This window comes from Pimephales promelas, chromosome 20, assembly GCF_988280905.1.
Source record: "Pimephales promelas chromosome 20, fPimPro1.hap1.1, whole genome shotgun sequence".
NCBI classification, from domain to species: domain Eukaryota; kingdom Metazoa; phylum Chordata; class Actinopteri; order Cypriniformes; family Leuciscidae; genus Pimephales; species Pimephales promelas.
In genome coordinates, this window is record NC_142788.1 from 26797685 (window position 1) to 26824772 (window position 27088).

Here is a 27088-nt window from a genome sequence, read left to right on the forward strand (position 1 = left end):
AAAAATGGCCCATTGAAACCCATTAAAACGTTGTTTAAATCTGAGGCTGCCAGTAATACATGAAACATGATTTTTGCACAAACATCCTTTCATTTTGAAGCAAAAGCATTATATTTGCATTATATAGTGTATTCCACCAGATGACGTCACTACATATTTATTCCCTATGGGTGGAAATGCACCTTATTTTAGGCAATAGGCAATGTTTAATAGGTGGCCATTTTTGGTCTCTAACGCGCTAAGTGGGATTTTTTGCAAGGTGGGACTGTGATAATCCAAATCTAAAGTTTTCTCTTTGCATTTAGTTTATTGAAAATAATTGAATTTTTGTGTTTTTTCCTCTTATACAAATCGATGGTTTCGCAAACAAAACTGGTAATTAAAGGGTTAAAATTCTGAAATTGAATACATTTTTGGTAGTTATGATGAGGACTGATGCTGGTTAAAAGATTTAACTTGGTAAAAGTGGAAAATAATAATAATATATAATATTTTAGGCAATGTTTAATATGTGGCCATTTTTGGTCCTTAATGCACTCAACGGTGTTAAAAATCTAATGCAGCACAAGGGTTAAACACATAACGCATTCCCAACTAAAAACAAGATTTGAACATTTGAATACCACGGTATTTGCTTAATTTTAGACTAAGTCGATGCTGACGGATTTATTCAAAATTCTTTTTCAGAGAATGACAACTGAACAGCCTGGTCTTGTCATTAAAAAAATGTTTTGAAATATTTTATAGTTTTTTGTTCAGGTGTACGTCTAGTCGTAAATTTGCAAACACAAACATTTGTGACCTTAAAATATTGACTCAAAGTGCCCATAGGGAACAGTGCTCACCTCAGCTGCCAGTTTCTTCATGTAGGGGTCAATCTCATCCAGGAGGTTATAGCCTTGCTGATACAGGGAGTACTGCGCATGCATGAAGGATAACATCTGCACAAAGCAGGACAGAGCTCAGAACAAAGCTATACAGTATATTACATAAACCAGGAAAAAAATACATCAATGATACTCACCGCATCTAAGATCTCAAATTTCTTTTTGGCTTGAAGGACATTGATCTATATGGGGAACAAGAGATATTTATAAAACACTCTTATATGTTCATACAGTATCTATCTATCTATCTATCTATCTATCTATCTATCTATCTATCTATCTATCTATCTATCTATCTATCTATCTATCTATCTATCTATCTATCTATCTATTTATCTATCTATCTATCTATCTATCTATCTATCTATCTATCTATCTATCTATCTATCTATCTATCTATCTATCTATCTATCAACAATGCTTGAAGAAAGGCCAAAGGACGCCATACAAAATATTATGTTTATTATGTGTGAATAAAGAAAAAAAATACTAAAAAATAAAAATAAAATAAATAATAATAAAATAAAAAAAATACTAAATTTAAAGTGTAGTTAATTTAAACTTGCCGAATGTTTCAATGGTCCAAAGAAAGACCTTTTATATTTAAAAAAAAAAAAACAAGGAAAATTTGATTCCTCAATTTTTTTAGATTTAGAAAATTAGATTTCTCACATCATTTAAGTTCAACATTTACAAATACATTTATTAAACTCTAAATGTGTATCTGTTAACATCAGTTAATGAACATTTTCATGAACATTATCAAAGGTTAATAAATGTTGCAAATCATACTGTCCATTGATCATTCATGTTGAAGTCAACATTTGTAACTTTTTTGGGGGGAATATTGCAGTATTTATTATAAATGATGCATCTTAAAATTCAAGTGCTCTCGTAATCTTTAATTAAAATATCTTCCCCTCCTTCTTGCAGTGACATCTCTTCTCTTCTCTGATGACATGTTTACTGGCGTAAGGGCGGGGCAACCTGTCACTCACATGACATCCACCAATAGCAAACCACAACCATCCAATCAATTCCCCATGGACAAAATCAAGCCCCACCCTACATGTTTCCTGTTCGAGAAGCCATTTCACTCGGATTTACGTTACAATGGGGATGAAAAGACTTTTGTAAGCTGACTTTAATGCATATAGTTTCTACCTGTAGCACGTAGTCCAGTGCGAGATGTCGGAAGCACTTGCGGGTGAAGTTGAGGGTGCAGGTGGCTTCCTCCACCTCGTGGGGTTTGTTTCGAGGTGCCTGTGCGTTCTTCACCTGTGCTATCTCCAGATCCTCCCTCACCTTATCAAAGTGCTTCTTCGTGTCCTTGAATTTACGCACGTCACTAAAAAATACAGACAGATATTCGTTAGATGGCTTGTAGTGGCCTAATGCTGATATGGAGGCTTCGGGTTTGATCCCAAGGAAATGAATAGGTTTTAGGGATCTCACTGAGGGTTTTTTTTTCCCTGTGAGAAATTTCCTTTTTTTGTGAGCTATTCTTGTTCTAGCACTTTCAGGGTAAACCAGAGAGGCTATTGTCCTTATTTTAACACAGTATCTCTGAAATATTAATATTGTCTGAAAAAAATTGCACATGACAGATCAGGTGGATCTAATAAAAGCTTCATATCGAAGTGATCTTCCTGAAATACCATTCGTTTTACCACATAAATCTTCCGCCCACTGAATTATCAGTGATCACCTGTGATGAATGAATAGGAACCTGCTCTCAAGAATCCCATTATCCTCCATGAGGACACATTAATTATTAATGAGCTCTAAAAGTCAGATCATTATTTATAATCACCCTGCGGGAAGCACAATAATGGAAAAAAAAACCTTCCCCAGTGTGTGTGATTGTGGGCAGAAGTGAAAATAAAACACAGGGCGACACTTCCACATCACTGACCTTTCAGAGTGATATCAGTTTAATTTCAGTGAGTTTAATTTTCATTTTAAAGGAGAGAATACTAGCTACTACAAATATGATTGCAATAAAAAATGCATTTCTGAACACATGAACACACACGCTATTTACTTTTATTTTACTAAGAGCTTTAAGAAGAAAATTAAATAAATATTAATTAATTAAATATGAATATATATATATAAATATTAGTGTTGAAATTGTATAGTTGTACTGTAAAATAAAATAACTATTCATTTTTCTTAAATGCATTTTTTTTTACTTTACAAGGAATTATTACAATAGTATTGTTGTTATTATTATTTTATAGTCATATTTAATTATATATCATATATAAGCAAACCTAGAGATTAAAGAGATAATAAAACCACAATTTCACAAAAATCACAATTTTAATCAGAAAAAAAATGCATAATGCATGATTAATATTGTGTCAAAATGTAACACAAGTTCAGAAGGGTAAGTAACATCGCAATATGTGTTCAAATATAGTCCAGTACACTCACTCTTTCACAAAGTTGTGTAACTGCTGCTTCACTGATCTCTGAGCTTGATCAAACAGGATCTGAAAAACACAAAATAATACATATAAATAAATATATCTTAGTTTTAGCCAATGGCATCAAAGTATCTTTTCATCAGACTGGCCTATTCTCTGAGAAACGCAGGCCGAAATAGCTCAATATGAAGATAAACAAATAAGTTAGGACTATTACAACACAACAATACAACTACACAAAATCACAGCAATGAATGAGAACCCTGTGGGGAAAAAAGGTGGTTGGGAGACACTTGTTGTGAATGTCGCATGTAATAACCCCATATCAACACTAGATCGCGCTCTCGCATTTGTTTAATGTGAGCTAGCTAGAGGATGTAAACCTGCGAGTGAGACCTTACAACACACACACATCATCATCATCATCATCACACACCCCTGCGCCTCATTGAGATTCATGGCGAGTCTCTGCGCGAGGACGTCTGAACTGATCGCGTACGCCACGCTGCAGCGGCGGAGGGAAAATAGGTCACTCGGGCAGGGAGGGAGAGACATGAAAGAAAGAAGAGGGAGCGAAGGAAACAACTGAAAAACAAGAGAGGTGATGCAAGATACTTAGGATGTGGTTTAGTCACATCCACATCACCACAGAAGCTACAGAGGGACATCAAGACTAATCGTCTGGGAGAACACTGGGACCTCAGGACGGTGTCCAACACTGCAGGAATACATAAAGCATCTAAAGCATTTGATGTTTGGGAAATATTCAGTTTTTATTACTTCTGGACGGACATACATCTTGGTTAAAAGGTCGTTTTTCTATATAGAGGGTTTCAGACCAAAATAATTTGGTCAAATTTTTCATATCACCAACTATTTCAGAAAAACTCGCCCCTAAATTACACGTAAAAACTCAATCAAAACGGATTGGTCGCTTTATATGTCGGTTTCTTACCATTGAACTGTGCAACTCACTGAAAATAGGCAGAAAATATAATGATAAAATACAAAAGATCATTATTTTCAAGATGCAAGACTGCATTTAAATAAAATGGAAGACTTTTTTTTTTTTTTTTTTTACATTTTCAGTGATTATTTTTTGGGAAAATTGTATTTTCTTGCAGCTTGTCCTAAAAAAAAATTGCAGAACTACTATTCATATTTCATAATGCACACATAATAATATTCATTATTTACAATTATTTAATTATATATATATATATATATATATATATATATATATATATATATATATATATATATATATATAATGACTTTTAATAACATAAATACAATAATAAAATATGCATTTAAATAATACATATAGCTATATAAAAATATAATATATAAATAAATTGACTTTTTAAATGCTTTTTTTTTATATAAATAGACTTTTTGGCATTTTCAGTGGTCATTTGTGTGGAGAAGTGTCATTACATTCAGCTTATCATAAGAAGAAAAAAAACAACAACAACCTGAAGGCCTACTCTCCATTATGCAAACATAATCTCAAGTAAATTTAATTTATTACATCAGCGTGAGAAAAATCTCCTAACCACATTTTACTGCAACACCACAAACAGGAAAATGATAAGAAATGTCAGTAGAGCTGTAAACCCAGATTCTGATGTAACGCCTCAGATGAACACATTTAAACAAAGCGCTTCACTTCACGCTTTCCTATTGCGGGTCAGTTTATAGCACTATAAACTTCGGCAGGGCCCAAATAAGGTGCTTGGTGATGAAGGGCGATGCTTTTGTGGTCCTCTGTGCCTCACGCCAAGGTTTACAGCCTCCCCTACGGTTAGGCAACAAAGATCCCTCTATAAAACACAAGAGTCTTTCTTTTAAATGCTCATCACTAAACAACAGAGCTCTAATAGATGTCAGTGGCTTATCCTGCATCCAAACGACCTTTAAATGAAGCAGCAGGTTCTGGGAAAGCGAGAACCCAACTCGCCGGACTCGGGTCATTGGCGGAAGGGAGAGAAACACCCTGTGTGCGGTCCACAGACTGACATATCGAGGTTTAAAACATTGCTATGTGCTAAGTGAGTGTTTCATCTGAAAAAAAAAGGAAAAAAAAAAAAATATATATATATATATATATACACACACACACATACACACACACATACACACATACCCCCCAAAAACATATTTATTATTAATAATATATTGTTTGAATAACACAAATTTCAACTATTACATAATGCATAATATATGACGCTTTGGGATGAGAACGCGTTGAATATATATTTATATTTGATTCAAGAAATGTTATCAATACATTATACTGTAAATAAATGTAATATTTGAATTATTTGAATAAAATAATACATTAACTTAAATAAAATAAGCACTAACTACAACATAAATAATTATAATAATTATTTGTTGTTTAAATAAATATATTTAATTTATTAAATATATAATGTGTAATATACATTTCAAATATAACATTTATTTGTAACATTTATTATTTAAATAATACATATTTGATAAATGTATACATTACTTATTTTGAAAAAAGTAATTATACATAATTTAATTAATAAAAAGGTTTTTATCACAAAGTGAATTAAATATAAAGCTATTTTGATCAATTAAATTAATACACTATAAATATATATAATTTCTATAATTTATTTCAATAAAAAAATACATGCATTTAAATAATACATAAATACAATATAAATAAATGTATATATGTATTAAATAAAATAATTATAAAATAACATAATATAAATATAATTAAATAACAACAAAAATATTATTATTATACAATGAATGGTTGTTTAATAGTTGGTAATGGGTTACTGTCCACTTTTGTTCTCCTGTCTTGTATTGTTATTCTGAACATGCCAAGTCAAGAGTGTATGAATATGCTTAATAATATCCAGATTATGTGCTCTTCCTGTGCTGAATTCCCCCCCTGCATTTCATCTCTGCACACAACAGTATGTGAGGCTAACAAAAGGTTAACTGTACTCACAATGCCAAATGCCAAGTAACCACACTGATGGTTAGCGGCTTCACTCTCTGCACGAGATCTAGGAGAATCTGTAACATGCGGCTCATTAAATACTTCCAATTTGCAAAAAGCCCTTTATTCCCTCTCCAATCCCTTTCAGCCGCTTTCCAAACAATCCCAGGGACAGTTCAGCACAGGAAGAGTTCTTACTTCCCAAAAAAACTCCCTCGTTCTTTCTAAAACCCCCATCTTCACATACTATTGCAGCATTTCACATGATTGTGGATTTTCCAGTTTGAATCATTTCCTGTCCAGAAGTCAGGTAAATCCCGTTAATAACATTATCCGTGTTCTGACGCAAAATAAAAAGACCATTCGGGAACATTAAAATGACCTTTCTACACTGTAAAAAAATATTGTTGGTTTAACTTAAAAAATGAAGTAACCCGGTCCAAAGTTCATTGAAATGGAAACATTGAGTTAATACAATTGATTTAATCATCAGAAACTCAAAATATTATGTTATCTGAACCACATAAATTATTTAAGTTGATTTGACAAAAGAAAAAATGTTGTGATTACAAATGTGAAGCAATATACAAAGTTCATGATCAATCTGGATATAAATTCTGAGATAATGGCTGGTCAATATTGACGAAATTTTTTTTTTTTAAATGGATAAAATAACAATAATAATTCACAAATTATTTAGTTAAAAAAGTAAATTCATACAATATAAGTGTAGTTATAGATTTACTGTTTAAATAATAAAATATGCTTTATTTACAATGTAGTGTGTAAAAGAATTCAGGAATAATGGCGGTTCAAAATGGCGGGTCAAATATGGACAAACCCAGCTGTTGGGTTAAATTTATAAATTGCATTTTTTAATCCAACTATTGGGTTTGTCCATATTTGACCCAAAATTGGGTTAAAATAACCCAGCATTTTTTAGAGTGTATGGACAAAAAATATTTAGTTCTATTTTAAAATAAGAAACAAGTTTATAATCTGCGTTTATGACTGTTGCACTTTAAAACATGCTGGGTTGTTTCAGCCCAAATGTGGGTTAAATATGGACAAACCCAAACATTGGGTTAAAAATGTAATAAAGAAAATTTACAGTTGAAAGTTTTAAATTTTAAATGATATTTTTAACCCAACATTTGGGTTTGTTCATATTTGACCCACATTTGGGTTAAAACAACCCAGCATTGTTTAGATTGTGTATGATAAAGAACACATATGACCATGATTAACACAGTTGAGTTATAAAAGCCGTGTTCAGTTTGGTAGGAGTGATACTGCATTAATGGAGGGGTGTCTCAGTGCAAGTGCTCGTGTGCACTGAGGCATGTGTTTGTCTTTCTGCATCCATTTATATAAGTGACCCTCAAGCGTTCATGTTTATACCTCACTGCACACACTGCTCAGGTGCTGTCCAACACACACAAACACACACCATAGGATTCACTAGCCAGCCCTCTGATGACCTTGCCCTTTAACCTTGTTTGTGATGTCATTTCCTCATGTGGCTCTGCTGGGCTCTCTCTAAAGAGCACACTAAACGCTCAGTGTAAAGCTTAGTTAACAGAGAGACGGCCGGGACAGCAAGGGTCAGATCTGGCACCTCACGAGGCCTAGAAAAAAGAATACGCTGTACGAACAGACGAATGGGTGTTAGAAACTAACAATAGTCCCTTCCGACTGAAGCACATGCCAGAAACAATATGATATAAATCATAATATAAATCAATGTTAGCATCTGATCCCAAAGACATTTCTGATTGCTTTTGCACAATTCTGTTGCTGTTTTGCGTCACCACTTGATGCCAAATACGAAATGTAGGAGCAAAACAAAAGCAAAACAAGCTGAGAACCACTGCTCTAGATACGGTCTCTTATGACCAGGAGAGACGCTCACAACAACCGACAGAGCATCATTTATGATTTACATCCAATCTGATGAGAAACAAGGATCATTCATGATTCACGGCATCATAGCATGTTCAATTATTCACACACATCACATCCAGGGCACACTAGAACAGAGCGACACATGATGGAGAAGAACACATTAACATTTCATAACATGATCAGTGGACCTGTCCCACAGAAAAGAAATGAGAAAAAACACGAGACGCACCATGTGGTAGTTGACGATCTCCTGCAAACTCTCGCCACATTTTTCCAGGCAATCCTGTGAAAATACACACACAAAAAAAAGCTTACAATCCTCAAAATTCAAACAATGTTTGATCAAAATCAACAGAGTCATACTGGTAATTCAATCGCGTGTTTATTCTCGTATCATCGTTGATTCATATTCTGGGCCACGCAGACAAGGAAAACTAGCCCTGCTGTGTGCGTGCAACAGGCTTTTGTCGAAATGGAAATGTAATTGTGGGGCTGACTTGATGTTTTTACTGTGGAAAATGCAAATAGCAGCAGGTTTTAATAAGATGCTCAACATTAGTCAGCTGGGTACAAGAGAAGAGAAGCCAAAAAGACTCTTAATAGCATTTACAGATGGCGGCAATGAGTCTAACCCTATTGGCACTGCTGAGAGAGAACGGCGAGAGCACAGGAGCATGGTGCCTTCTGACTGAATCCATGTCTAATCAAGGTCAATGAGTGTCTGAGACTGACGCCCTCATGTCAGCGAGCCTGCCAGTAAAGAACTCGCAATTAAAAGCAGACGTGTAGGCTTGAGAACATGGAAAACAATACTACAATTGGACGATTTGTGGTGTACAGTTTTGATAACGGTTCTTGAACTTCCACGTTGTTTCGTCTCAAGTGCCACTGTGAAAGAATATGATGAACAAGAAATGTTGAGCACCAGAAAAATAGACTATACATTTCCCTACTTTCCTCACTGGTTTCAGACAATAAGGCCCGATTCATGAATGAATGACTCTTGTGAGACTGAATCGGCCAAAAAGACTCAATCACTTTGTCACAGAATTACACATTTGGAAGATTCAGATTTTTTTTTTTTTAAATGATGGGTCTACTTTAAAAATAAAAAAATAAACAATAAAAGTAATATATGTTAAATAAGAAAATAATATCATATTTTTTTACAAATTGTAATAAATATCAAAATGAAAATAAATAATAATAAAATAAAAATAAATTCATGTCATGTATAATAAATATTAAAATGAAAACAAATAATAATAAAATAAAAATAAATACATGTAATGTATAATAAATATTAAAATGAAAATAAATAATAATAAATAATTTGGACGATTCACATTTTTTTTAAATAAATAAATGGTATGTCTACTTTAAAAACAAAAGAATACATAAAAAAATTAAAACAATAAAAGTAATATATGTTAAATTAGAAAATAATATCATAGTTTTTTTTTAAAAAACATAATAAATATCAAAATGAAAATAAATAATAATAAAATACAAATAAATTAATGTAATGTATAATAAATATAAAAAAATAATAATAAATAAAAATAAATACATGTAATGTATAATAAATATTAAAATGAAAATAAATAAAAATAAACATATGTAATGTATAATAAATATTAAAATGAAAATGAATAATAATAAATACATGTAATGTATAATAAATATTCAAATGAAAATAAATAATAATAAATACATTTAATGTATAATAAATATTCAAATGAAAATAAATAATGAACCAAATAAAAAAGTTGAATCAAATAATAGTATAATTTTATATAATTTAAATAGTATAATTTTTCTGTAGTGTTTTGTGTAGTACAAACACTGCGTTAATAGATTAGATTATTAGATATATCATTATATAGATTAGATAGATTATTATTATTATGTGAATTTTGCATAATAGGTCTCCTTTAATGGAATCGTTAGGAATCCGATTTCCGTACAATTCTCATTGTGATCAGAACTGACAGAAAGCCGAGTGTGTGACATGTACATAATGAAATATTACCGATATCATCTGGTCCTTCTTGCACTGCTGGGATAGGTCACGGATGCCATTGATAAAGAGCTTGTTGGCGGTGACGTACGCTTTCCCAGCTTCAATCATACCACCACACAGCTTTACCAGCTATTACAGAAAAACAAAGAGAGGAAAGAGTTAACATAACACACAATAAAAACCATCCATAGATAAAATATGTTTTAAAGAATCAGCAGAAAACGTTTACAACTTAATAAAATCATAACCTCAACTGTGCTGGCATAGCAGAAAATTAAAACCTCTTGATATATTGCAGCATAACATAATTGTTTGATGAAATATTTACAATAAATATATTTATTATTTTGATATAGTATTATCATTTTGCATTCTTCTTTAGTTCATATAATGTGTTAATGTTAATGAAAGTTTTTAGTTAATACTGTATATTAGAAGTTAATATTTTTGTTTCATTAATTTTAGAATCAGAAGATAATGTTTATGTACATGGATGACCCTGCGTGTACAACATTAGATTGACTTTAAAGGCCTAGCGGACAATTTTATTCACGCTGCAGTTTTGTCATTTGCCTCTTCAATTGCTCTGGATTCTGATTGGCTGTCATTCCAAAAACGTTCTGAAAGTGATTCCAACGATATAGTTTCTCTGTGCCGGTATCGTTATAGTTGTGCTGTGGATTATTTTTTTGCTTTTAGAACGATTTTTACCAAATCTTAACTGTTATTGTTCTTGGTGCGAACAGGTCGTAACCCGATTTCCGTTAAAATCACGCAAACACAGACAGAACAGGTGCGGTCTCATCTGTGCGGTAATACTTCTCACTAATGTGCCAATTACTAGATCCCACATGTAGAGGCCAAGGCAAAAATTTCCCACTTTCACACATGCCACAAATCCCCTGACTCCGTGGAGGGCTTTCACATGTGGTTGTGTGTTTGTTTTATGCCTGATGGGACGCATTCTCAGATGGGCTCCATGTGTCTGTCACAGTCTGACACGAACCAAAGGACAAAAGCTTAGTTCCCTTTTTTCCAGAATCGTTGATTTCTTCTGAATTTTCTCTTCCTCTTTCCTCCCTCAGGTGTTGTTTCGATTACGTCCACACACTCTGAAAGCTTGACTATATCGGCTTGGGAAAATCTCTTAATTTCCCACACTCTCCTCATGAGTCAAACCAACAAACAGAAAGGCCTTGTTCTACACAGCTGCCGAACAGACCCACAGACTCGACGTCTGAACGGCCAGACGCGAGATCCAACAAGAAACTGTCATGCAAAAATGTTGTTCAGTTTGTGAGTAAGAATCCAAACGTTAGTTTCCTAAAAATAATTATATGCATATGTATGCACGAGTCTGTGTAAATATGCACACGTCGACTCTGCATGCGTGATGGTCTCATTCATGTGTGTTATGCATTACTGTTTTAAGCACAATGACGCAAGAGAGATGAATTGTCTTTCTCTCATGCTGTTGTTGTTTGCCGTTTCCATGCATTTGAATTACAACAACATGCAACTTTTGATCATTTCATCAGGCTCAGCAAAATAACAGCTTCACCGCAGACTGTAATGATCCAGAACCATGATTTTGATCTTGTTCGCTAACCAGTTTTAGCATCAATTAGAACTTTTTTATAATTTAGCAAGAAAAAATGAAAATGTATATTAGAATATATAATCTATAAGAATATACACTCATCTAAAGGATTATTAGGAACACCATACTAATACTGTGTTTGACCCCTTTTCCCCTTCAGAACTGCCTTAATTCAACAAGGTGCTGAAAGCATTCTTGGCCCATATTAATGGGATAGCATTTTGCAGTTGATGGAGATTTGTGGGATGCACATCCAGGGCACGAAGCTCCCGTTCCACCACATCCCAAAGATGCTCTATTGGGTTGAGATCTGGTGACTGTGGGGGCCATTTTAGTACAGTCAACTCATTGTCATGTTCAAGAAACCAATTTGAAATGAGCTTTGTGACATGGTGCATTATCCTGCTGGAAGTAGCCATCAGAGGATGGGTACATGGTGGCCATAAAGGGATGGACATGGTCAGAAACAATGCTCAGGTAGGCCGTGGCATTTAAACGATGCCCAATTGGCACTAAGGGGCCTAAAGTGTGCCAAGAAAACATCCCCCATGCCATTACACCACCACCACCAGCCTGCACAGTGGGAACAAGGCATGATGGATCCATGTTCTCATTCTGTTTACGCCAAATTCTGACTCTACCATCTGAATGTCTCAACAGAAATCAAGACTCATCAGACCAGGCAACATTTTTCCAGTCTTCAACTGTCCAATTTTGGTGAGATCTTGCAAATTGTAGCCTCTTTTTCCTATTTGTAGTGGAGATGAGTGGTACCCGGTGGGGTTGTAGCCCATCCGCCTCAAGGTTGTGTGTGTTGTGGCTTCACAAATGCTTTGCTTAGTTCAGGAGATTGTCTTGACCAGGACCACACCCCTAAATGCATTGAAGCAACTGCCATGTGATTGGTAGATTAGATAATTGCATTAATGAGAAATTGGCAAATATTACTGTAACTTGTCAACATAACTAGCAATAATTTTTTATTAATATGAGACCAATGTAATTAATAAGGCAAATTTAATTTATATTAAATTACTATAAAAAGATCAGAAAATCTTCATGCAAAATAAAATTAAAATTAATAAAATATCAACTAAAATAAAATACTAAATAAAATAAAATAAAATGTCAACTGCCCAAAGGCTAGTGTATTGACAGCATTAGAATAGACTTTAGTATTACAGTATTAGATCCTCCCGTAAATAAGGTCCAGCCATCTTTACGGCATTTAAACACGATTACCATCACTACACGCTAATCCAGAACGCCACACTAATCTCAGTGACACCACAAAAGTCTCTCTGCGCACGCTCTTTCTACTCTCTAATGACAAAACAGACTGTTTTCTGCTTTCTATGCTGGATTTGCAACAACATTTGCACATGATGATCCGTAAAGCCTGAGGTTGACCGTTTGACCTTGCTATAGGAGCGTCTGATGTCAGTGTTTGGCTACAGAGGTCTTGGAGGGTATTAAATGTGATTTCCAACAAAGGACTAAGCTTTTACAAACGCGTGCCCTCAATGTGCTGCGACGGGGTAAAGTGAAGGTCAAGTGATCGCTTTAAAGTGTCTTACCTTATCAAGCTTGGCTTCGATCTCCACCACCTCCGTCTCCACCTCATCAATATTTGCCCTGGAACACACACAAAAAATGACGACGTGAATTATTTTGGCCCGACAATTGTATTTTAATGGATGACACAGCAAGGAACAGATTAACAGCAGATTTCATCTGTAGATCGTATTACTGTAGCTCTAAATAGTTCACGAGAATTTAAATGTTCAGGATATCATAGCGCCATACATATCTGCAGTTTATAGTATGCATACTGTGCGCACATGCACATTTTACCCAGATGACAACTGCAGTACATTATCTACAATGTGTAGCATACAACAGAGCACACCGCATGCAAAACTCTATCCCAAAATGCAATGCAAAGCGCATTTGTATTGTTGAATAAACAGAAAATATCAACCCTGATTTGTAACATTTCTTTCTTGAATTTTCTTTATATAAAAATGATTATAATATATAAATAACAAATACACAAATTATTTAACTGGACTGCCAAATGAAACTGAAACAAAAAGAAAACCAAAAATAGTTCAATACAAAAATGTAGCATAAAACACTCTTTGAGGAATTTACGATACTAGTACTAAACAATTAAAAAACAGTGTCAGAACGATGTTCTTTTATCAGTGGATTTCCTTTTTTTAAAGCTAATATTACCCACAAACACTTAAAGGACGAGGCGGACTTCTTACATTTAGGGTCATATTTTAGTATGACCCTACAAGTAAAATAGCAAACTATAGTTTCTCACACGGAAGTATCTCAAAATTTGGGATACACTTCTGCTTCATGTTCTAAATAGTGAAGTATAGTACACACTTTAGTGCATAGTATGAGTATGTGAATATGGGTGCAGACATTGTGTTACTTTATAGAGTTTCGAAGTACACACTGTAAACAAATATTGTTGGTTTAACTTAAAAAATTAGGTAACGTGGTTGCCTTAAAATTTTAAGTTGATTTAACTAGAAAAAGTGAGTTAATACAATAAGGAGGCTTAGTTTAATCATCAGAAACTCAAAATAATAAGTTATCTCAACTAAATAAATTATTTAAGTTGATTTGACAAAAGAAAAAAAATTTTTTTTTTTTACAGTGATAGTAAAAACCACTTAAATCTATGTCAAATTAAACATTTTAAAAAGGTAGGTCCGACATGTAAAATTATCCAAAATGGCAGCAGCTTCAAAAGTCATTATTATTCTCACCAACTGACCAATCAGATCTGGTCTTTTTAGAAGAGCCACAATGACAAAGTGCCATCACCTCCCTCTTTCCATCATGGAGTCTACCATTGTGAGAAAGGCTTTTCCTCTGAACTCTGAGGCTGTTTGACACCCTCAGGCTTTATGTTAATATTTAACTGAAATACTTTGGACGATTACAGTCAGCTGATCTCGCTGTGCACTGCATGCGATGTGTTTAGAAGAGGCTGCAGTGATGCACATGCTCTCTATTTAGAGCAGAAGCAATTGTGCCTTAAGTAAAGAAACACACACATGGTTAATGAATGCCGCCCCTATGGTTCTTCCTCTCTCTTGTTCTCCAGGGTCGTGGCGGTACAAGTGTATCACAGCTCAGCCAAAAGAAAGACTGGAGATGCACAGCCGCTTTCTGCTTCATAAGGAAAAGCATAATATCTTGATTTTTTTTATTTATTTATGTTAAAAGGTGCCCTTATTATGCTATTTTAAAGTTTCTTAATTTAGTTTTGGAGGTCTTCTACAACAGGTTTACATGCATTCAAGTTAAAAAAAAAAAACATAATTATACATTGCACATCACCACAATTTTCAATATTTCACAAAGGACTCATTGGATGAATCAGTCTTAATAAACTCCTCCTTTCCGCGAGACTACTCTGCTCTGATTGGCCAGACGGCCCAGTCGGTTGTGATTGGTCGACAGCTTACAGTGTGTGTCGGAAAACAAAACGCCCATTAACATATCTGAACTTCAGCTCCGGAGTCTTCCTAAAGCTCGGTGACTGTAATGATTGCGTCGATTTTACCATATCAATCCAAGCGCGAGTTATTCAACTTGAACCTCCATCGCAAGGACGACTCGAGCAGGACGTTTCTTAGTGATAAGCTACTCAGTTTGAGGTGCATTATGGGATATTCCAACTGTAATTCCTCACCATCAGCATTAACAAGTGTATGTCTATCAATAAACCGATGTGTAAGATATGTAAACATAGAGAACAGACAGATGCATCATTAAACTGCCTAGCAAGCACCCCAGTAATCACTAAAAGCAACTCTGAACACCTTAGCCATTACACAGCAACGACCATCCACAACCCGTATATCCTGGCAGTCAGTTTAGCACATGCAAACATTTCTTCTCAAAATGTAAAAAAAAAATCTAGTTACCATTGTATACACACACAAGACACTGTTTATTCTTTGAACGCCACAGTTTAGAATAGTTTTTGTTCATTCTTTGTATAACCTGCTCCATAATAAAGTCTGTTTTTATCCCTACAAAAACATTTGCTCATTCTGGGATTCCTGCCCTGACAACAAACCCCAAATCCAGCTTATATAATGTCTCACAACTTGATGAAGTTCATCTGGACTGCGGTGAGCTCATGAGACGGAGGCTCGCATCTGTCTGACCTCCTGATGCGTTTCCTGGGTGGAGGCACAGCTGTTCTCCCACTCGCCCCCCTCACCCTCCTCACCCTCCACCATGCCAGCTCACTGCACATGGCACTCCGAGGATGGATGCACATGTTGCCCACCCCCCCCGGGCATGTAACCATGGCAACCGCTGTAGGGGACGGCCCCACATTTACAAACCCTGTATGGTCTCACTTGCTTTTCATTTAACCTTGATCTTGCAAATGAAGAGAATGCAGAAGACATTCTCTTAATATGCTTAATGCTTTTTTTCAATATGCTTTAACCTGCTCCTGCTGATCGACTATCCTGCACAGTTTATCTCAACATCTGAAGCAACCAATTAAGGTCTTCAGGATCACTTGAACATTAAAGGCAGGTGTGTTTGATTAGGGTTGGAGATGAACTGTGCAGAATAGTCGATCGGCAGGAGCAGGGTTGGGCACCCCTGCTTTAAAGGCAACAAATTTAGATTAAAAAGCCACCCTACTTGAATATTGTGTTTTAAATGGAAAAGCACCTTTCAATGATTGTCCTTAAGTCTAAAATATTATATAATTTTAATCTCAAGCTGTAATACTATAATAATCATAAAGAACACCATACTAAAACTGTGTTTGACCCCCTTTCGCCTTCAGAACTGCCTTAATTCTACGTGGCATTGATTCAACAAGGTGCTGAAAGCATTCTTGGCCCATATTGATAGGATAGCATCTTGCAGTTGATGGAGATTTGTGGGATGCACATCCAGGGCACGAAGCTCTCGTTCCACCACATCCCAAAGATGCTCTATTGGGTTGAGATCTGGTGACTGTGGGGGCCATTTTAGTACAGTCAACTCATTGTCGTGTTCAAGAAACCAATTTGAAATGATTCGAGCTTTGTGACATGGTGCATTATCCTGCTGGAAGTAGCCATCAGAGGATGGGTACATGGTGGCCATGAAGGGATGGACATGGTCAGAAACAATGCTCAGGTAGGCCGTGGCATTTAAACAATGCCCAATTGGCACTAAGGGGCCTCAAGTGTGCCAAGAAAACATCCCCAACACCATTATACCACCACCACCAGCCTGCACAGTGGTAACAAGGCATGATGGATCCATGTTCTCATTCTGTTTACGTCAAATTCTGACTGAGATGCTGAACCAGCAGAGACATGTTTGCGTCTGGCTTAGTGACTACGACACATCCTCTAGCAGGGCCGGGCTCTGTTTACTTACACAAACCCGTCTACAATACTGAAAACCAGACAAAAGAAGTCGGAACAAGGTTTGTTTATATCAAGACTCGGACAGCTCTGTCAAATCAGTATGAACAATGCTTGCACAAAGTCAACATCTGAGACTTTTACAAAACAAAACATTTGCGCCATCTGAATTTCGTGAAAAGGCTTGAAACACCATTTTGCGTAGCCCTACAGACTGTTGATGTGTTTTTGCATGAGTGAACTGCATTATTGACCTTGGCGCATTTGCCAGAAGGTACCAGCTGAAAGGGGCACAACCCTCATCAGCCGGGGAGACCACCGTAATGAGAGAAACACTCCAGGGTTTCACTATCAAATGTCTCGCTAAAAACAGCCGGGAACAACGTCCACTGTCAGTAATGGTTTCCGCCGCTGTATTCTCTCAGAAACATCACACTTCTGAGGGAATATTTTCACAACAGCGATAGTGAATGCATGTATTCAGACGCCTTAGCAAAAACCGATTTGTTAAAAGGGTCTCCATTCAGATTGGGTCATCGTGGGGGTCTGATGATGACATCATTAGGCTGAGTACTCAGTATTGATTTATTGATTGCTCATAGTGTTACAGTGGAGACTGGCCTTTTGTTACAGAGTATTTGAGTGAGTCATTCAGGGAGAATTGTGTGTGTGTGTGTGTGTGTGTGTGTGTCAGTATGTTTATTCTTAGACCACACGCCTCTTAGTGCCCCGTCTGGACCTTTTATTTCAGTAAAAACCTTAATTCTCCTGAAGCCTCCATCTATGCAGCCACTGACCCAGAAACAGAGCAAAACTTGCATCAGCGTGGCCAGGGTGCAGAGTAATTGAATTATAACGCACTATAAAATGCCATGAATACTATTTTATTAATTCTAATCCCAATTCTGTGAATATAAAAATGTTTTAATGTGCTTTTTTTGTTTGTATATGTCATTTACACTGCCTTAGGTGTCTTACGTTATGGACACACAGTCCTCATGCAGTGGGATCTTATGGGGTTTTACAGAGTAGAAAGGTCTCTTTATGTCGTGAATTATTGTAGCTGTGATCTTAATTGTCTCTCTGTTCCACAGGTGCATGTGCAATAATTGTTTTTGGTTCATTAAACAAGCATAAAGAACATTAATTGAAATTGGACATCTCTTCTTAGCACATTCTTGCTCGAACAGAGCCAAAAAATAGGCCTTGATTTAAATAACTAGGGCATACATTTTTATTTTGAATGCATATTTTGAATCATGGAATTGATGGCCAATGATGGCCAAAAAAAAGCGTAACTAGCACAGAGTAATTGAATTCTAATGTACTTCAATATGCTATAAATGTGCTTTATTAATTCAAAGACAAATTATGTGATGGCGATTTAATGCACTTTTACCAACAGCATGGTAAAAATGACTGATGTTTAACTAGATTGTTTAACATTTTGAATGAAATGTCACTGAATTCATGGCCAGTGATAAAAAAAGAGAAAAACTTGAAACATTGTGGCCTATGTGTAGAAAAACTGAATTAATAAATTAAAGAATTATTCTGTGAACACCATGATTTTATGTATATCATAATACGAATTCCATAGTTTTAATGCACATTTTGTTTGTAAGTGTCGTATATTGGAGCACATCATCATGCACTTGGTTGAGAAGTATGGAAAACATGCGTTGATTATTTTTAAATGGATTTTTAATGCATTTAACTCATTCCTTTAATGTAATTCCTTTACATTTATGGCCACTGACCGAAAAACAACAACAAAGCTTCATTAACATGGCCAGTGAGCAGAATAACTGAATTAATAGTGCCATGGGGGCTCTATAGATTTTTTTTTAAATACTCTTGGTTGAAAAGTATGGGAAAAATGCATTGAACAAATTTGCATACGGTCTCATAATGGTTTTAATGCACATTCTGTTTGGCCATTAAGTTAAACTGCGCCAGTTTAAATCATACAAATTGTATACGCAAGATAACAAACAGGAAGTCGGTCATTATTGCAAAATAAACCCCTTCAGACTCAAAGTCTTTTGTGATAATGACTGTATATTATCCGCTTAAACGTCTATCAGTGATGCTACTTCTCTTCCCCAAAGCTGCGTTACTCGCTGCGTTTGTGTTTGTTTTGCAATTCAGGTCTGGTTTTATCCTCTTGCAAGAGTGGGACGTCTCTAAAAAAGCCACAGACAGATTTAACCCAAGCGGGCTTCCTCTCTAGCCTGCTTTATGATGGGTGTGTGGCGTGTGTCACACGAGCCAAAAGCAGACAGGGTCGTCCAGCTCATTGGAGATGTCAGCTCTCAGACGTCTCTGGGCGAACGCGTGTGGATTTTGGAGGGGTCAGCGTGCAGTCAGGCATCTAAAATGTGTCATGAGCAAAAGAGCCCACCCGGACCCCTCCTCATCCCAGACCCTGCGAGGCCACCAAAGCCAGATACGATGAGTTATCTGTGTTTAACGGTGTTCTGGCAGGGCAAAGTGAACCCAGCTGGCGTGTGCGTGCAAACAATTCCCTAATCTCCGCTTCGAAACCCGCCTGCGTGGATCATGTGTGAGAAAACATGGCGGTCCTCACTTTATCAGATGCTTTCCCGCCAAAAAAATCTGTTCCCGCCTGAGCGGTAATGTCACAAAACATACTCCAGACGTTCTGAGGTGCTAATGCGTCCAGGACCCAGGGGTGTGTGGGAGTTTTAACCAATGTGGACGTCCAGGGAAACATTCTTACAGGTCAGAGCAGATGGAGATCAGATTGCTGTGAAGCCAAACACAAACATCATGACTCACCACACACCTGAACTGTGTGGGACACTACTTTAAAGCGGATTTATGAGATAAATACATTAATAAATAATAATACTAATACTTACATTATCTACTTACTTGTATAAAAATTAATAATATAATCCTTTATTTTATTTATTTCCCCACGGCGACATTATAAGCACATTTTCCTCAATTGTATTCATTTGAATTACAAAGTCAAAAGTAAAAATACTCTCAATGATGATTATCATTACCTTCAAAAAATATTTTTTTTATTGAAAACAAGTGTCACAAACGAAATACATCTAAATAGTCCTAAAACAGACAGACTTCATTTTTTTATATATTAAAAAATAAAATTATGATATTATAATTATATTATATGACTATTATATAAATAAATTAATATAAAACTTTTGAGTTTTTTCCAATATTGAATTATTTTTATAACAATTTAGCGTATTCTCCTTAATTATCTTTCATGAGAATTACAAACAGTAAAAGTATACATTTTCGATGATTATTATTAATCATAAATAGGGAAATGTGCTCAATTGTCATGAAAATAATTGAGGAGAATGTGCTAAATTGTTATAAATAATAATTCAGTATAGGAAAAAAATAAAATAAAAATTAAATTTATTAATACAAGTAATATAAAATCTAACATATATACATTATATAATACATATATTTTTACATAATATATTATGGTAACAGACTTTTAAGTTTAGGGTCTCACTATGAACTAGTCGTGTATTAGCATGCATATTACTAGGATATTAGCTGTTCATTAGTACTTAAGGCAAATTATTCGGCATACCCATATTCTACATCCCATAAACTTAAAGGGATAGTTTACCCAAAAATGACAATTCTGTCATTAATAACTCACCCGGGCCTCATGTCAATCTTCGTTCATCCTCGGAACAAAAATACAAGATATTTTGGATGAAATCTGAGAGATTTCTGTCCCTCCATTGACTACATCACTGCAACTTTCAAGGCCCAGAAAGGTGGTAAAAACATTGTTAAAATAGTCCATGTGACCCCAGTAGTTCAACCTTAATGTTGTGAAGCAATGACAATACTTTTTGTGGGTACAAAACCCCTAAAAATAACAACTTTATTCAACATCTCTTCTCTTCCATGTCATTGGAATCTTTGCACAATAAATTATTTGATATCAGTTCATATCAAATCTACTGATCCAAAAATAAACCACGGAGTTATTTGAGCTATTTCACTGCAAACACAAATGCCATTTAAAGCAATGGATGTTATGCAAGTAATGCACTAAAACAGCCAATAACTACAGGCCACCAATGGGCTTTGATGCAGCCAAAGATCCCAGCGTGACTCTTTGAGTCCAGTCTGACCTCTGACCTCTGGAAGAGAGCAGCTGCCCTAGCCATCCCTCATCATGACTAGAGAATAAACAGAGATGCTCATAGACAGTAGCAAAAGACCCTTTAATAACACTTCAGCAGACACTGAGAAGTATTCACACAGTCCGTCTATATTACAATGGTAAATTCAAGTCTGCAAACAGAGAGGGGATGTGTCAAATGGATTTACCGAGTCAATATAAAATAAACAAGTGTTTCAGAGCTTAATATGTAGAAAGAAAATATATAGGTTTCATTTCTGCGGCGTTAAAAACAATAAAACCGGCTCCACAAAAGAAGCAAAGTTCAGCCAACAACAGCTATAGAATAAAAACAAACCAGTGTCAAAAAGAAACCCATCACGTTCTGATATGTTAAAAGTAACAATATAATCATAAAAAGATATTTATTGATTCATAAATTTCCAAATACATACCCCAAAAAGAAAATCTAGTGAAATTCAAGCTTTTCAAACTCCATAAACACTGGAAAATAAAACCTTAAAAGTAGTCCATACAACTTGTGCACAATATTATATATACAATCTAACATTTACATTTTTTGGCACTTAAATTATATTCACATTTATTCTGAAATATAGCACGTCAAATGCCTGTTCCTCAACAATAAGCTGTCTCATGAATTTAAAAGACTTGGAATAAATATAACACAAGAACTTTGACCTTTTTGGAGTGTAACAATCCAGTCTCCATTCACTTCCACTGTATAGAAATGAGCAGCATGAACATTTTGCTAAACATCTAATTTTGATTTCCAAAGAAGTAAGTCAGTTTTGGAGAATTATTAAATGTTCAATAGTGCAAAAGCTGTTTATGGCTAATATTCATGAGATGTAGTCTTCCTCAAAAAGTTGTAAGGAACCAAAAAAAATTGGCAAACTTTTAATTTGGTCTCAATCACTTTCTAGTTTTACTTTTGTTTTGCTAAAGAAAACAGAAAAGAATCCCAGATTTCTTATTTCGTTAACAAACTGTTTATTGTTTCTCTGTCTCTATCAGTTTTGACAGGCTGTTAGCAGAAGTTGTTATCCAAATATTCCTTGTCGTGGTCTAGTAGTGGGATCGGCGCTATAACGCTGGGGCTTATGGGTGAATCCTGTGGGACTCAAGCCTGAGTGGAGGAAGGACGGGGTCATTAGATCACCGGCTCGGGTCTCGTGAGTTTGAGAGAGGCGGACGCAGATCTGACCCAGGGCATCCTTCCTGAGCTGGGAATTAGCGTCATTTTCCACTCTTTTTAATAATCACACGCTTTGCTAACTGCAATGTCAGCAAACTATTATGTAATTAACGGATGTTACGGACGAGAAACGACATTAGCGGATGACCAAATTGATGGACAAAGTGGATTTTTACATCAAAAATACATCAAGCTCATTACAGTTTCACCGGGACTTGTCACATGTGTCATGTATGTCCCAAATTTCTTCACATTCGACATAGACTTGTGTGAATGACAGCAAATATTAAAGAAAAATTCAAGTTACATCCAAGATGTCACATCAACCAATATTTTATAAACTATTTTAATATATTTTATAACAATAATGACAGAGACAGATAGATAGACAACATCATAATTCGAAAATGATTACATAACTGTTAAACGTAATCTTTAAACATGTCAGTGCCATAGTTTTGGCACATTTATTAAAGCTTAAATGCCTTAATTGAACTAAGGCCTAATCCTGGCTAAATCTCAGTCTATTAACTGAGATGTTAAATGGGGCCTTTGTGTCACAGTGTAGTTTAACCGCTTAGTCTGTTCTGAATCAGTTTTAGCAACTCTTGGAAAGTGTCCTCCAGCTTTTTTTTTACAGGATTCATTTCCAGGAAGAAAAAAATAACTCTCCGTGTCTGGTATGTTGTTCCAGAGCCCGTCTAAAACTACAAGTGCAGCCCACAAAAATGTAAGATCTCTCCACATCAACCAGAGCCAAGACTGCTGCAGCGTCAGGAGTGTTTTTCTTTTCGTGTAGGGTCAGAATCGGCATCATTCCTCATTCATTGAGCTCTCTCTCTAGTACAGGGGTATCCAAACCTGCTCTCGGAAGGGCAGAGTCCACCTGGAAGTTTCTAGTATGCCAAGTAAGAGCTTTATTAGCTGGTTCGGGTGTGTTTGATTGAGGTTTGGAGCTGAACTCAGTGGGACAGTCCCGGATTGGACAGAGAGTCTCTTTTGTCCTTCACCCCAACAGTGACGCATTGTGATCCTCAATCCGTCCCAGCCCAGCCAGGCGGACTGTGTCTGTGTGCCTTTTTGCATCTCTATTCACATTTTTGCACTCTGGAGTCACAACAGACCACCCTGAGCTAATATAAACCAGTCCGGCTAGCCAAGTCGCTTCACATCCCGAACACTCACTGTCTTCGGTGCAGCGTCTGATATTTCACTACATAACGTCCTCGCCCCTAGTGTTATGTCTGGCTGTCATGAAGATCGTGCATTCCTGATATTCCAAGTTGCTTGAAATTGTAATGCATAAAACAAACGAGACAGGCTTTATCTAAGAAATGCTCAGTGAGGAATGTTGTCTATAGTTGTGGCGGGAACAGAATGTATGGCAGTATTGTGTGAGAACGAAATACGTGACCTGAAAGGGTTAATTATACCACTTCCTCCCCACCGTGACAGTCTTTGTTCGGTTGCTGGGCTTCGTGTCTGAAGTGTCTGCACCCCAGGGGCGGTGAACTAATCGCAGGCCACACGCAAAGAGCCGTTATCCTGCAAACACCAAAGCCTCCCTTCAATTTACACCCGCCTAAACCGAGACCCCTGAGGAACTGTGGGAGATAAGACTAGAACTTCAAGTTATACGTTTTTTTTTTTGGACAAATTCTTTTGTATGTGTGCATAAATCACCGGTTTTATCTTGTCTGTCAGTCATATAATGCAGGTCTATGGTCACCACCTCAAAGAGCATGCACTGAGAAGTCCAAATTAAACATGATTTAATGACTCGTAAATGTAAGTACACACTGATGGCCTAAGACACGAAACGAGCGGTTTGTGTGAAAAAACTAATAGTATTTATATCGTTTTTACGTCTTGTAACCACAGCCACATCCAAGTGATCTGAGGGTGTGGGCGCAAGTGCCGGAAGTGATCTCTCGCGCGTGTACACAGAATGTTACCTTCCACTGTGACGATCTAAACATTTTTAGATATACAGGAAATCGCAATGGAAGACGATTTTAATATATCAAGAGACAATGTTGAATTTTTTCCGCAACCGCGCGAGAGATCACTTACGACGCTTGCACAGACCGAAGCGCCCGCGCCATCAGATCACTTGGACGTGGTTGTGGTTACAAAAGGTAAAAATGATATATACACAATTCGTTGTCTCACACAAACCGCTCGTTTCGTGTCTTAGGCCATCAATGTGTACTTACATTTACAAGTCATTTAATCTTATTTCATTTGGACTTCTCTGTGCATGCTCTTTGAGGTGGTGACCATAGACCTCCATTACAACGATTTGACCTAAAAATATCAAATTGAAACTACTGCGGAAACAAAGACACCTATATCTTGGATGCCCTTGAGGTAAGCTAAAACATACCAAAAATTAATTTCAAAGTGAACTATCCCTTTAATACCCCAATATTACGCTTTTTCAAGAAATCACGGGAAGATGTAAACGTCAATAAATCACAACTTTTTTTTTGATTACATAATCCCCACTGCTTTTAACCGAGGTCAGGTGATGTGATCCAAACTAAAGCTTACGGTTTACTGTACATCACTGAGGCTCTACACTTCCACAAGACTTCTAGGAAGAGCAAATAATGACATAACGAACTAAGATAAACACATAAACAAATCCAGAGGGAGGTCAGAGGTTAAGCCCATCTCTCCTTCCTCCAGGTGTTTCCTGAAATAATAAGTCCTTGACGTCACCATGCTCTCCTCGTGTGGGTGCAGGACCAGGATGTTGATAAACCTTCCATAGTGTGTGAAGTAAAACATTCGCAGGAAGCCACACACGTTAAAATCATGTCCAACCTATACACGCACTGATATTCATCATATATACAACAAATTGTGGACGCCACCAACTTAGTTGAGTATTTTGAACCACGTCTCCTCGCAGCCGATTGTTTGTGTGTGAGGGAGGGATTCCTGCCGCTGTTTTGACTCCTTTACACATTTCATAAGCTCTTCGTGAGTTCTCAAGCTGGTCAAAATACCATCATGTGTAGGCTACGCACATACAGCGAGCGGATTTAGCCCAGCACACAGCATTGTTTTGGATGTTCGGTAAGTTCAGTCGCGAAATAAACATCATAAAAGCCGACCAATCAGGTTGCGAACGTATCCTTATGCCTTAAGGCTTGTTATCTTTAGGTTCGGTGTCAAACATGCCAGTGTCAACGCTAAGCAGACCAGGACTAAATGTTGTTGTTTTTTTGTCCGGACCATGACGAGTGTAAACACACCCTAAAAACCCTACAGTTGAGCTCAATAGGAGATCAGTCCTAATATAATCTACATTTTGCTTTCAGAAGCGAAGAACACATCAACACAGGAGGTATGAAGGAGAAATGTCAGCTCAGCTGTTTCGCACTGATGGATGTTGCCAGTATATATTTAGTGCTCTTGGAAGTGGCAGCAGGTCTTTTGGGAATCGTGCTTGCTTCAGTGTGCAAACAGGCCAGCAGTGGGAAGAGGAAGTTTCCTCACGCCTCATTGAGCCCAAAGGCAAACCGCGGACTCTCCTGAGACGCAGAAGCCATCGATGCAACATTGGTGTGGTGCAAAGCAGCACAATTACACAAAGCATGCTAATCAGCATTAGCTGAGGGTTTACGGAGTAATTGATTATATGACGTCGCCAATTAGATGCTCATTAAAGGTTTGGGTAATGACATTTATAATGTTTCAAATAAAAACTGTTCTTAGTTTTGAACTTTAAATTGTGATAATATTTCACAATAGTACAGTTTTACTGTATCAATGATCAAATACAGTAAATGTAGCCTCGAGCAGAAGAGACTTAAATATTGTTTTTAAACGTACCAAACTTTTAAACGGTAGTGTATAAAAGCAAAATCTATTCGAAAATATATAGTTCGATATCTTTATTATGGTTCAATTACCCGTTGTGAATCGCAAAACTATGTAAAATTCTAAATGTCAAAACGTAAACGCACACTCTTCGAAAAACCAATTAGTAATGGTATTAAAACACTGGTAAAGGTACTAGGCACAAAATCAGGATAAAACGCAAAAATCTATTTGTTTTGCTTGAAATTAATTATGATTTTTACCTGATAAAAGGATTTTAAAAAAAAAATTAGGGCATCCTTAGAATTTCAACCCAATCTTCAAAACAATGAAAAAATTAATGATTAAAACATTTGGTGCTTATTATCATTATTAATAGCTTTATTATTTGTTGAACATTGGTGCCTTAATCATATCCCTCATTTTATTGAAACAAGAGGACACTCTTTGGTTGTGAGGTTATGATACTGTGATTATTGCCATTGTATTATTCAACTTTAAAGCGTTATACACAAGAATTGTGTGTCGCAATGTTGTATTGTACTGGCTTTGAAAAACCTGGCTCACTTAGTTTGAATGGAGCGTTGGGTGCAGTGCATAAATCACACAAACACACACACACAGCTGCCTTTGCTGAACCT

At 36.2% G+C, this 27088-nt stretch overlaps 1 protein-coding gene across 3 annotated transcripts in view; it reads right to left on the reverse strand.

The window, feature by feature from the left end:
* acap3a (ArfGAP with coiled-coil, ankyrin repeat and PH domains 3a) overlaps nt 1–27088 on the reverse strand; it is a 71754-nt gene that overhangs the window by 30843 nt on the left and 13823 nt on the right. For all 3 annotated transcript variants that reach the window (XM_089124077.1, XM_089124076.1, XM_089124075.1), the window contains exons 2-8: nt 13411–13468; nt 10243–10362; nt 8440–8493; nt 3327–3385; nt 2052–2235; nt 1025–1069; nt 846–941 (exon numbers count right to left, since the gene is read on the reverse strand). In XM_089124077.1, coding sequence (XP_088980203.1) covers nt 846–941; nt 1025–1069; nt 2052–2235; nt 3327–3385; nt 8440–8493; nt 10243–10362; nt 13411–13468 — 616 coding nt within the window. The remainder of the gene's footprint in view (nt 1–845; nt 942–1024; nt 1070–2051; nt 2236–3326; nt 3386–8439; nt 8494–10242; nt 10363–13410; nt 13469–27088) is intronic.